Genomic DNA, 13243 nt, shown 5'->3' with positions numbered 1-13243 from the left:
CGGGCGATTAACACGTGAATACGAAAAGTGACACCAGCGATCAAATCGCTTGCATGTCGTTGAAGTTTTGTTACGTGAATAAGGCTACTGGTTCCACCAAGGCAGACCGAAGCGGAGAAATGTTTTGAATAACCAGTCAAATTTTATTGTCACTTTCATTCAATCTGAATGAAATCTGATTGGTTATTCAGAACATATCTCCGTTGCGCCTTGGTAGAAAATGGGCCTAAGGCTAGTAGTAGTGGTGTAGAGTATTTTTGTGAGCAATAGGTACCACGTTTTAGCAAAAGCAATTTCTGAACACTAGACTGTCATGGCACCCTTGAACGAAAAGTGATCCAATATGAAATGCGAAAAGGCACAGAAGAAGAAGAAGCATGTATCTAGCCAGAGAGATGCAATTTGCATAATAATAATATGCATGCTGAGGTTATCGTTTATGTGGGAGCTAGAGACATTTGGCTTAATTTTTTTGTTGTGTTTAACACTGTATCTAATGTTGATAGCTGAATAAAATTAATAAATAAAGTTTTGCAAAAATACACAAGGTGTACATAAGTATGAGCATGATTGATTTCTACAAATAACGCAAGGAATTATACTAATAGAAGTTACCAAGTTCTTCGAAATAATATCCAATTAATCAGCGGTTAACCACTTAAAATTAATCGTACTGTATAAACGCAGTTTTCCGAACCCAATAAACTGGGCGAATTTGAAGCGTTTAAATTCGACGAACTTCTAAATCTAGATTGTTCCGAATATATTGTAAGGTATAATTGTGTTTGAACACATTTAATTGAATTATTGGAAAAATATAAAGCAGGTACCGATGAGGGCACATCAAACTAAACACTGCAGCGTCTTATTTAGTTGAATTGCGTGCTATTTTGCGACAATAATTGTACCTAAAACTGTTGTCTGTACTACAAACAATGCAGATCTTGAGGATGTTAAGAAAATACGAGTTTTTTACGACCACAAATGATGGCGGACATTCTTGGTCGCGGTGGTAGAGTCATTCAGCGTCAAATAGTTCATGACGCCCAAAGTAGCCAAAAAGTTGATAACACAACCTTATTCCCAGTATAACAAAGACACGTTGCGAAGTTATAAGCTACTTTGGATGATTTTTTTTCCACAACGAGGAAGTTCTTGGCCTGTATCTCACCTGATGTAACGAACTGTTTGGCGCTGACTGTACGAAATTGAAGTACCTCTATGCTTTCTGGTTGATACACATTATCATTAAAATCACCAATGTGTTAAAATAGATAGATGTAGAATATTGGGAAGCAATCAATTTCAATATTGGTTTAAAATACAATCCTCATGAATGAACAACGTTTGTTGAAAATCCAATTTTGTTCTTTTTTTGTCAAAACAAAAATACAATTCAGTTTGTGGCTTAAAACATTAAATAATTCATCAGTTTCGGCCGAACAATCGCTTTATGGTTCATTCAGTCGAACTGAACTGAACGACGTTGTAAACGGGATATTCCGATCTTGGGATTTTCCATCAAAGATCGATGGCTTGGTGCTTACATAGGTGGAAATGGATACCAAGTCAAGAGTGGAAAATGGATAGTCAATAGAGATTTTATAACATAATTTTACGAAGACTATATTGGTAAATTTTAATTTTGAAGATAGAAAGAAGAGATTTCCACAAGATATTCATGATAAAATTAGGTATATTTTGTTAATATTAAACATCAGATCTATAACCAAAGAAAAATACCATTCATGACATGTAATAAAATATTGTATTAGTACTAAATTCTGCAGATTACACAAAAAAGAAACGGAGACTACCATGCATTCTTCCACCACTTTAATAGTAACTCAAAGCCCCATAACCGCACGAAGACACAACATTTCACTGTCAAAAACGTTGTAAAAGGCTAAACGAACATTATCATTCCTAAATGCAATAAAATAAATCTCCAGATCAAACCACGGCGATAAAGCACGAACACCAAATGGAGCAGTATAACACCATTATCGTCATCGATCGAGATCCTTCTAATTGTTTGTAATACTATCTCAAGTTGAGATTTATTTAAGTGTTTAAACTTCGCCTTAATCCTGCCAGGGCTGCCAACATTATAGGTAAAAGATCATACTGGCCATTAAAGAAAGACACTGTTCACAAAAAAAAACTATTGTTTTTCGACGACTTTTTTGACGAATCTTTCCACACGTCATCGGCAGAAATAACTCTCATAAAGAAAAAAAAAACTCAAAAACAGTCTTAGCTATCAAAACGACGTCTACTGTAAGTTTACTACACCCATCATTATACTAATAACTGAGCAGTAGGTAATGTATAAATAACGAAAATAGGTACCTAAAAGATTTGTTAACAAAATATCAAGTTACAGAATGTTAAATTAACACAATGTTCAAATACCAGACTCAACTTTTCGCTCTAGAAACATAAGAGTATTTGAAACTGAGACACTTTGAACTCTTCAAGTGTGAAAGTGAGACGTAACCCCTCAAGCTTATAGGAACGAAGAAATCCTATAACATAGAAACTTTAAATTGAATCAATTCCACTCAATAACATTCCAGCCGCCATTCCGCGGGAAACTTGATATTTCCTACGTTATGCTAAGCCAGACTATGGGCTAAGTTTACGGCTTTCGAGAAACCTTTCGGGATATTTCGAGAAATTTCGGAGTTGAAGAAAAGGTTCAGCCGATTTAGATAGGCTTTATTTTGTCTGTACCCTAGATTCGGTGTCGATGAATTTAATATGATTACGAAATGTTTTTGTTTTGGCTTTACGTATTTTCGTTTTTACCAAACTGAACTCTTTCTGGGGGATACAAAATACCTAGTGGAAATACACAATTTGATTAAGATATTGCTAGTTTGACTAGAGTGGTATAAAAAATGTAGAGACCTTCAAGGTACAAATGAAAAATGAAAATGCATCTTTTGGGCTTCTCTTATAGCAGATTCATTGTTCTAATGATAATGACTCAGTGCTTCAATGGTCACGTAAAAGAATAATTATAAAGATCAGCGAAACCTTCTAGCCAGTTACTTAAAGGTAACACTTTATCTTAAGTAACTGGCTAGGAGGCTACACTGGTGCAGCTCTCACGATTTTTTGGTAAGAGTAACAATTGGGCCCACCCAACCCTGATGTCATACTTTATGAGCCACCATTTTCGTAACGTGTCTTGTCAAAATCAGTAAAGCAAAATATGGTTTTCCACAACAACGAGCGAACTGAGTGCTATTTATTTAACCTTGTTTTAAATTCAGCAGCCTCTAACACGGGGTTATACAAATATTTTCTTATTCCTAAAATAATGTGGAGCTCACAAAGGTTCCAAGGAAAAGGAATATTATGGAGGATAATATCACAGTATTTTAAGTGGGTATGTTTTTTTTTTCAGTATACTAGTAAGGTCGTTTTCACACTAGCAATTATTGCTCTGCGTAAAGTTATTTATTTTCGTTTTACCGCTTTTAGTTTTAGCGTTGATTTACATATTGATGAATTTGCGTTAACTATGACGGATTGATTTGTTGCGCCATGATTGGTATTATAAATAGTACCTAGTTTACTAATAGCATTAGGATTAAATAATATAAATCGAAAATCAACCAATGAGCTAAGGTAATTAATTATTCGAAGGACGCTAATTGTGTTCACTGAGTTAAGAGATTAAGATAGAATATCTCAAATATTACTATCGAGTAGGTACCTACCAGTTATTTAAATTTACTTGTTGTACCAGAAATTGTGTGTAAGACCGATGTTTTAAATGTTTAGCGAGAACTTGACGACGGCGATGACGCGTGTATTTTCCGAGCTTAATGAAAATTACGGCTTTTTAAAAGTACATTTTTTGTGCAAAATAGCAGGTACTTCTTTCAATTAACAATACCACATTGTGCCAGTGGTTCGTACTAATGCCAACGTCTTTCTTTACTTGCTCATGTAAACTTTGTCAACATTATATCCCCCCATTTTGGGCTTTGCCCGTCCCGTAACTCGCACTGATTCACTCGAACGAAGTCATAACACCGTGACATACGGCTTGTTGCACTGCCAACTGCAAATACACGTCATTTTGCAGATTTATTGCAGATTAACAAACCGACAAATATTTTGCGTGTAAAATGTCAGATTAATTCGTTGAATTCATGATGAAAGCCCCGAGATTTAGAGCTCGGGTTTTATTTATACGAAACATTACCAGTCTTACTGAATTAGTGGATTTTATACGGTGAATTTATAACAGTAGCTTGAGGTCATTAACCCATATGATTGTCTTTGAATAAGTACCTACTTGTAAAAATTGTCTAGCATCATCATAAAACAATGTCATAAAACATGTGGCCAGAATTGTCGAGTAAACATGATGGAAATCTCTTCTTTTTAGTTAAGTAGGTACTAGTGGGGGAGGCCTAATATGTTCAGCAGTGGACGTCCTATGGCTGAAACGATGATGATGATGATGAGGTACTAGGTAGTAATTTTTAATACACAAATTATATTTATTAATATTCCCACTAACCCCTCCAGTTAAGTCAAAAAACTAGCTTTAGGAGTAGGTTCAAAACAATACTCGTAGTTTAACGATGTCGGAGATCGAACTAGCGTAACTGTAGCAATCGACAGTTCAAAAACTAGCTGCTATCGCCTAAAATTATAATTTGTATTCCGTGTATTGGATTTCAATAACATCAAATTCACGCAAAACTTGAAATAATGACAATACTAACNTACAATAGTTGTGACTAAAACATGCACAATGTACGCAGATGTCAGATTTCAATTACAATGGGAACAAATATATTTACAAGCGATACATAATGCAAAACAATCTCAAAGTATAATGAGATGGTTTACAAGCAATGAATAATACAGTAACGAGAAAAACTGTAACTAATACGAACAACTGACTTTATTTTAAAGAATTAGGTTTTTGCAATGGACTCTACATTAGTTTTTCCAACTTTATTGTAAGGATGTCAAACCAAGGCGCCAATAAGATGTCGTTCAAAAAGCCACTATGAGAAAAAATATAATTAGTAATGTTTGAAAGCATTTTAACACAAAATAAATGGAATCTCAAGAGACTGTGAAAACATTGTCAAAATTAACCAAACTTAAACAACAAGTAACAAGTTCACAATAACAGGACGTTCTTAGAATTAAATCTTATCGCCTGGTTAAGGAAATAACTTTTTTCGTCGTCCCTTATTTATCCGCAGGGCTGCCAAACGTCCGGATTAGTGTTAGGCATCCCGGACGCTTGTCCGGACAAATTAAGCGGCGTGTTACAGAGCCGGGCTTTTGTCGGGCAGCTATGCATCCAAGATTGCAGCTGTCCGGATTAACTGTACATTGGTTACGCCATTCGGAAGCGAGTACAAACTGGACAGTGTATTGTTTAGCTTTAGTGGCAATCACAGGCGTATCACTTTCATACTATGTATTTGTTTAATAAAAATAAAAACTTTTTTCTATGTCCAACTTCTTGTTCTTAGGACTTAGAAGAATAGACGCCGACTTTCTCTGTCTGCCGAATATCATAACTCATTATTCAGTACCTATTTGTTTTAGTAATACATAATTAGAGCTGATTTCTGCAATGACTACAGACTATATTTTTAGAGCAGTGAATTTTGTGTTAAAATTAAATTCAATAAAATTATGCACTCTTTTTAAAATATACGAGTACTTACAAGCACACATTGCTATTATAAGTGCTTCTTTATATTTACTTTTTAACTACTTATTAGTCCGAACTGTGGTCACATTTTACGTTTGATGGTGACCCTAAGGTCGGGCGATAATGGTGCGCCCACGCGCCCTATGATTTGTGGCCTCCTACCATATTATCATAAACTTACAACACATACTATAGAGTATGGACGTCCCAAGGATGCGTTTGAAATTAACTCCATCTATGGTAAGGACGTTGGGTTTATAGTTTATAGAGTGCGGGGCTTTTATAGGTTTTTGTTACACCTCCATGATACTATAATTTGATGATCACAACATAATTTAAGTTGTGGGGTTACTTGACTTATTTTTAATATGCCATAATTAAATAGGGATACAAATAGCTCTACATTTTACAGTTTTATAACAAGTTGTGATTGGAGTTTATAAATTGGACGTTATCAGTATTTTTTTCCTTACTAGAGAAATGACACAGTAGAGAGTTATGGAGTATTATGACTAGCTAAAATACATAAATTTTAGTAATTATGTATATGAAAATAAACTCACCTTGAAGCGAACGTCAACATTGTTACAATCTGATACTATTTGTCGTATAAATTATTCATAAGTTATTTACTGCATTCGCAATCATAGAAGGTCCAAGTTCAGTCATTCATGTAATGCATCAATAACGTGATTATATTCGCATCAATTACAATTGGAGTTTACTCGTAGATTGAATTATTTGTGACCCTTTCTTACTGAGTATTCCCGTTTAGTTCAATTGATTTATATCCAGTGCNTCCAGTGTAATTAAGTTTTACTGCTTCACTACTGACGGATAGCCGTTCCGCGTTATAGTATAATATGCAGCTTTATGGTGCTTTTAATCTTGATTATGAAAGTAATTAAAAAGCATGCCATGATAGCGCTGACGCTATCGTATTTTCATTGAGTAAATAATTAAATCTTTAGTTAAATATCTGGTGATAGTAGTTTATGTCTTATGTTTCACAAAACGTAACCGACTCTATTATGTTTGGTATTTTTGTCTTTTGTTGGTTATCTAGAAAAAATGTCCATCAGTGTGCTTACCATGAGTTTACGTTAGGTGTGCTCGCTAGCGACTGCGTAAAAAAATGACATTTAAATGTATGACATATTATTGTGTAGCGCCCCTAGCGGCTACTTTCAAGAAATAAAACTTCATAGAGTTTTTTGACGTTCTCGATAGCGAGCATACCTAACGTAAACTCATGGTAAGCACACAGAACAAGGAAAATATACTACGGATCCGTTTGTTCAATAATTTGTGTTTGTTGTGTATGTTATTGTGAAATTACTTATACTTATTTATATTTTCAAATTTTATGTGTAAACTTTTTTAAATAGTTTCGTTATTGTTGTTGTCAAAATGATACAATAGTATGTTTTATTAAGTATTAACAATATTTTAGTTACTTACGTCTAGCTGCATATTTTAGCAGTCTTATGGCTGTGCGTCAGGCTTTCTATCAGCCGAAGTAACTGTATTTACATAACTTTAAAACGTAATAAAACTACGCCTTAACATAAATTGTATATTATTATGTTTATCTGCGAAGTATTTTCCATTTATAGACGTAATGTACAACTTGGCTGTAAGCGATTCCTAATTCTCTGTCCAAGGAAACTAAATACCTATTATGAAACTAAATAAATAAAGTAGATATCAAAAATGAACTTAGTATAAAATCGTGTCATGAAAATTTTTCATGTACTCGTACCTATGGTTTAAGTAGAGTTCGTTGGGATGTACAGGAAATCCGACTTGTCTTGTTTATGTTTATAGATGCACTAAAATATAGTAGGATTTATGCCAAAGGATTAACACTAATGATGTATTGGGCTACAGTTAATATCTAAAGCCTCTTAATTACTATTATTGCTACTAAATACAAGTTTTACACGCCAATGTAATAACGTCAATATCCATTAAATATCCTGCACTAAAGTGAAGTTTATTGCAAGATTAAAATCAACTGTAATGTTGTAGCTGGGTCAGATAGTCAGTTAGTCAGCGGGTACTGACTGACGTCTGAATACGTAATGCTCAAGCAATCTGTGATAAATACAAATAAATATTTGTTTGTAGCAGTTCGCCGTTGACTTAACGAGATACGTTGGACACATCGTTTAGTGATAATGGCCGCCGAGATAAAATTACGTTACAAGTTAGATTAAATTGTGCTTCGTTGAAAATGTCATGCTGCGCTGAAAATGAATGGTCCGATGCAGTTTCTAACACACGCTCCATAGCTTATGGGGGAATAAAATTTAACATGCACAAGACGCGCGCATCAACACAGATCTATGCATTTCAAAAACTGATCTCCGCAGTTTCGTAATTCGTGAGAGTCAAGATTATCTGAAACGGGTTTTGGAAAGCACTCGTTTGTACAGTATGATGTCGCCCGGGTTTTAATGAAGTACTCAATTATTCACGCATTCTTACGTATTTAAGATACGACTTGTTTTATGTGCGGGAGACACGCTTTTTTCGACGTAATTTATAAAGTGTCCATAAACGTCTCGTCTAATTTACGGCAGCCCGTAAAACGATAGAATATGAAATGAAGATTTCACATCCCGTCTCTACACGGGAACGTTTCGTAAACTGCAACAAAGTTCGCGAGAGTGCACTCGAACAATACAAAGACAACAATACGGCCGAGTTTCTATGCAAATGAACATGAAAACTGACCTTTGCATTCGTTAGCGTCGCGGGCCGTGGCGCGGCCCCAGGGCCGGTCGAAGTGGAAGGGCTTGCAGCGCTCGCAGTCGCGGCCCGCCGTGTTGTGCTTGCAGTCGCAGGCCAGCTGCGGGGCCCCCGTGGCCCCCGTGGCCCCCGTGGCCCCCGCGTCCGCCTCCGCCTTGGCCAGCACGCAGCGCGACGCGTGCCCGTTGCACTTGCAGCGCCCGCCCACGGCGAAGTCCGACACGGCGTAGTGCTGCGTGCCCGCCGCCGCCTGCAGCTTGCCGTCCGCCTCGTCGCCCTCGGCCACCATGTGCAGGCGGTTGAACACCACGCGCACGTCGGTGGCCGTGACCCAGTCCTGCAGCACGGGCGAGGTGTCGAAGCCGGCGGCGCTGGGCCGGCCCTCCAGCGTGCTGAAGGCCAGCCGCGAGCCGCCGGCGTCGCCGAGGCGGTGCGAGTCGGAGCAGCGCGCCTCCTGCTCGTTGGCGGCGGTCACCGTGGCCTTGTTGGGGCGCCCGTACACGCGCCGGCACTGGCTGGAGTAGAACTGGAAGGGCTGCCACGTGAGCCCGTAGTCGGCGCTCTTGTAGATGGCCACGGAGTCGGGGCGGGCGGCGCGCGGGCAGAACTGCAGGCTGACGTAGGTGAGCTCGTACTTCTTGCCGAGCGAGAGCGTGAGGGAGACGTTGTCGGGCGGCGAGTCGTAGGCGGCGGGCGGTAGGGGGGCGGAGCGCCAGCAGGTGACGTCGTGCGGGTTGTTGAGGTCGGTGAGGTGCTGCGGCGGCTGGCGGCGGTCGGGGCGCGCGGCGTCGCACACGCGGCAGGCCTGGTCGGGCGGCTGGTCTCCGGGCGGGTCGCAGAGGCGCTCGGGCCCGCGCCGGCCGCAGACGGAGGAGGCGAGCACGGGCGCGCCGAAGGCGGCGTTGACGAAGTCGGGGATGCAGCGGCGGGGCCGCTCGGCGTCGTCGTAGCAGGGGTCGGGGGGCGCGGCGAGCGCCAGCGCGGCGAGGGCGAGCGGAGCCAGGGCGCGCATGGTGCGTGCGGCGTGCTCGCGTGCCGCCGGCGGACTGGCCGCCGCCGCCGACCGCCACCGGCGGGGCGGGAGCTTTCCGAGCTTGTGGCCGCACATATTGAGCGACTTTGTTGTTATTGGTGAAAGTTTGTTTTAATTTAATGCGCGCTAAGATCGCTTCCGCAACAGGTAGAGCTTTGTTACGTTAGATGCACTTTTCTTGTATAACATTTAGGTTCATAGACACTATTAACCTTTTAGTATCTGTAAAGAAATAACCTTGTAAAGAAAATTTCTTTCGCAATAATTTAAAAAGTAGCTTAACTACATAACTACTTACCAAAGATACAGACTTATTACATATTTAATTTAGAAATAATTTTGGAAATTCAAATAACTTTTAAAATAAATAGAAATAATGGTGGTTTTTTTTCTGACTATTTTTTATTACATTTATCAAACTATTTATAAAATTCTGCCGTTACTTTAAAATCAAACCATCGGTGACCAGACCAAAAAACTGTGATCCCAAAAATATCTAAACAATTTATTATCGGAGTGAAAAAGTTCTCGCTGCAAGCTCGCCCAGTGTGAACAGCCCGGCCGGCCAGACAGCGCGTTGTGTCAAAGCGCGCCAAGAACGCAAGCATCGTACCTGGCTAGCTAATAGCGGCCTACCCCTGTGGGACGCGATTTTTAATTACTAAAAACTTCCGCAAATTGAATTGCGTGCTTTTGCACATAAATGACGCAATAAGAAAGCGTTTTGAAATGTCTTCAAACGCTCCCGAACTTTCAACAACCTTTCGAGGGGTCCGACCGCCCCTTTGTTTGTTTATTTGAAATCAAAGCTTAATTCTTATTAGACTGTATTGTTATGATTGCAATTTGTTTGAATGCCGTTAATAAGGAAAATTAATTAGGATTTGTTATTTTTGTTATTGCAGTTTACAAAGTCAAAGTCTAAATTCCTTTATTTACATGAATTATTAAAAATAGTGCTTACAAATCGTCAAATATTAAAATTAAAATAAAAAACTAATACAAAAACTAAAGTTTTGCCCTATGGAGCCTTCACATGTCTCATAATTTTTTACTTTTTACCCTACCAGTGCTTCGAGACCAACATTTGGTGAAAAGAAGTCAACTCAGTCACCACTATCTGCCGACTTTACTTTTATTTTAATACAATTTACCAACAGCTCTTAAAAATCTAGATCAGTTTTATTGATAAAACCATAGTTATTATTTAGTAATTGACGGGTTGTCGGCGTTTTTGCATGATGAATCATCTCGATAAGAAATGGGTTCAATCTCAGTAGAGTCAATTTAGACATTATTTATAATGGCGAATTTGTTAGAATATTTATGTAATAATAATGTGTCTGTTGATACGGAAAATATCTATCTTATGCATAAGAAAATCCTTTCTTAAAATCATATTTTTATTGAAACACACTACAACATATTTAAATAGTTTTATTGTATTTCCTATTAGTGTAATATCTAAAGAAAACACTCTTTAATTACATTATTTATTGCGTAATTTTAATATCTCCGGCCCGCATGTGGGTCGTATCTAAAACAGTATAAATTGAATAATTGGTAATCTCAATGACATTAATGGCTTTATTATACAGCGGAGTAGTGGTGGGTGATTCGCAGAGGGTTCCAGGTTCGGTTCCTGAATGAGTCAATTAAGTAAATAGGTACAGTTTTAAGTAAATAGGTACAGTTTTAAGTAAATAGGTACAGTTTTTTTACATTTGGAAGACGTTTCTTTATATTGTCTGACATATAAAGTATAAATGTTCGTTTTTACGATGGAAAGGAATGTCAATTGATTAATCATAGTAAAAAATCATAATAAAGCACATATTTTTATCCTTAACGAGACAAAACTGTTAATAGGCAGTTAAAAAGTGATTTCTCTTATCTCAACATTTTTAACAAGTAATGCCTTGTACAATTACTGCTTCTAATTAAAATCTGTGAAGAACCAGCCAATTAATTAATGACTACCTTAACAATGGAAATGTTAAGTCGATCAGTAAAAAAAATATGTTTGATTGTTTGTAACTTCTTATAACTTTTCCCGTATATTTTTATGACAAGCTTTTATTTGCCCTTACCTACATCTTCTGTGTGTATTGTTTTTTTTCATGACAATAGAACTCTGCAAACTTACTCGTAGAAGTAAGATAAAAATCTACATAACAGATTTTTTTTTGCAATTAAAGTAGACCTAATTTTTTGTTTTATCACGGTGTAATTAAGTAAGCTTTTACTGCTTAATACCATAAACGTAGTTCGTGACACCCAAAGTGACCAAAAAGTTGCGAACTTTTTGGCTACTTTGGGTGTCACAAACGAAGTATTTGACACTGACTGTAATTAAATGGTTAAATGGTTTGGTAACTCTACCGCGAACTGAAATACTAAAATAATAAACGTACATACCGAAACAACAGCTGTTATTAAACCTACGAGTTTTTTCTCAATTTAACCCTTTTCCAATCTGCGGGGAAATATGACGAAGGTTATTGCAAAACGGTTTGAAAATGTTAAGCTGCGGCCACACGACTTATCGGATGTGTAATTTAGATGTAAATCAATCTAATTTATTATTTAATGATATTTGAAAGATAAATTCCACACCACACAAAACTGCCAATCACAGAAAATTAAAAAAAATAACACCATGAAACTTTTGAAACACCAAAAATAAACCTTTACACCTTAAAGCAATTTAGAATAAAAACTAAGTCAAAATTCGGGCAAAATCCCCAACCGCCAGACAGCTAGTCCCAAACGCATATATTTAACCCTTTACGCGCCAGCAGAATCCTAAAAGACATTTTCGCAGTAGACAATCGCGTAATTTTATATCCCTCGCGTCGTGCATTTCAATTGCGAGGAGAAAAATGTCAGATCGTATAGACCCGCCGACAAAGTAACTCAATTAACACCCAGATCCTAGTAGGGTGTGCATATATCATCCACTAACTTAACTTATTACTACTCCAATCGGTATAATACGATTCTAGCAAGGAACAGAAATACATATGTGTAGGTGTGAAGTGATCTCAAATAATTTATTGTACAGTTGACAGCATATCAAAGAAATATCCTTGTTGCAAAATCTCGCTTCTAATTACCACTGCATAACGTCGTTGTCGAGGAAAACCTCGTAAGTGGATTTTTTACCAAAAAACACTTTTTTATGGAGGTAGGTATGTAAGAAAACCTCTCAACGCACATTTCGATGCTAATGGAATGATTGTAGTGCCATCTATAGTGCGTTCAATGAAAATCTCGTAAAAATGTTCAGGAGACGGTTTGTTGTCTCTGCTGAAAATAATTCTTTTCGGTACTCCCGAGGTTTTCACTCGTCAAAAAAGGTGCCAGTGTGGTGCCTTTATTCTGTTTTGTCATCCGTACCTGAGTCATTGATATTTATATGAGTCAAAGTATTTTTATCGGCCGCCCAGTGGCGGATTTACCAATAGGCCAAGTAGGCCAGTGCCTAGGGCGGCAGATTTAGAAGGGCGGCAAATTTAGCAATTTTTTTTTTACAGAAAAAAAATAAAATAATTATGTATACGTATACACAATCCATATAAATAAACGATTAATAAACGCACTGTAATAATATATACTTAGGTACTTATGTGATCATGAATTTTAAAATATTTCAATGGCGTTTCAATAAAAATAAAATAAAAAACTCGTAACACAGGATCTTCGGAGCCTAGCACGAGCACCATCTCTATACAACTTCATGTATATGGTTT

General features: G+C 37.6%; 1 protein-coding gene across 6 annotated transcripts in view; it reads right to left on the bottom strand.

Annotated features, from left to right (window-relative positions):
- The window catches only part of NetA (Netrin-A), a 260352-nt gene extending 250778 nt beyond the window's left edge, over positions 1-9574 (bottom strand). For all 6 annotated transcript variants that reach the window (XM_028319402.1, XM_028319408.1, XM_028319404.1 and 3 more), the window contains exon 1: positions 8444-9574. In XM_028319402.1, coding sequence (XP_028175203.1) covers positions 8444-9566 — 1123 coding nt within the window. In that variant the 5' untranslated portion in view covers positions 9567-9574. The remainder of the gene's footprint in view (positions 1-8443) is intronic.
- Between the last annotated feature and the right edge of the window lie 3669 nt (positions 9575-13243).

Source organism: Ostrinia furnacalis, unplaced genomic scaffold (genome assembly GCF_004193835.3).
Source record: "Ostrinia furnacalis isolate ACB-3 unplaced genomic scaffold, ASM419383v2 OfSCF7182, whole genome shotgun sequence".
NCBI lineage: Eukaryota > Metazoa > Arthropoda > Insecta > Lepidoptera > Crambidae > Ostrinia > Ostrinia furnacalis.
Note: the sequence above shows the minus strand (reverse complement) of the source record. Positions and strands in the feature narration are given on the sequence as shown.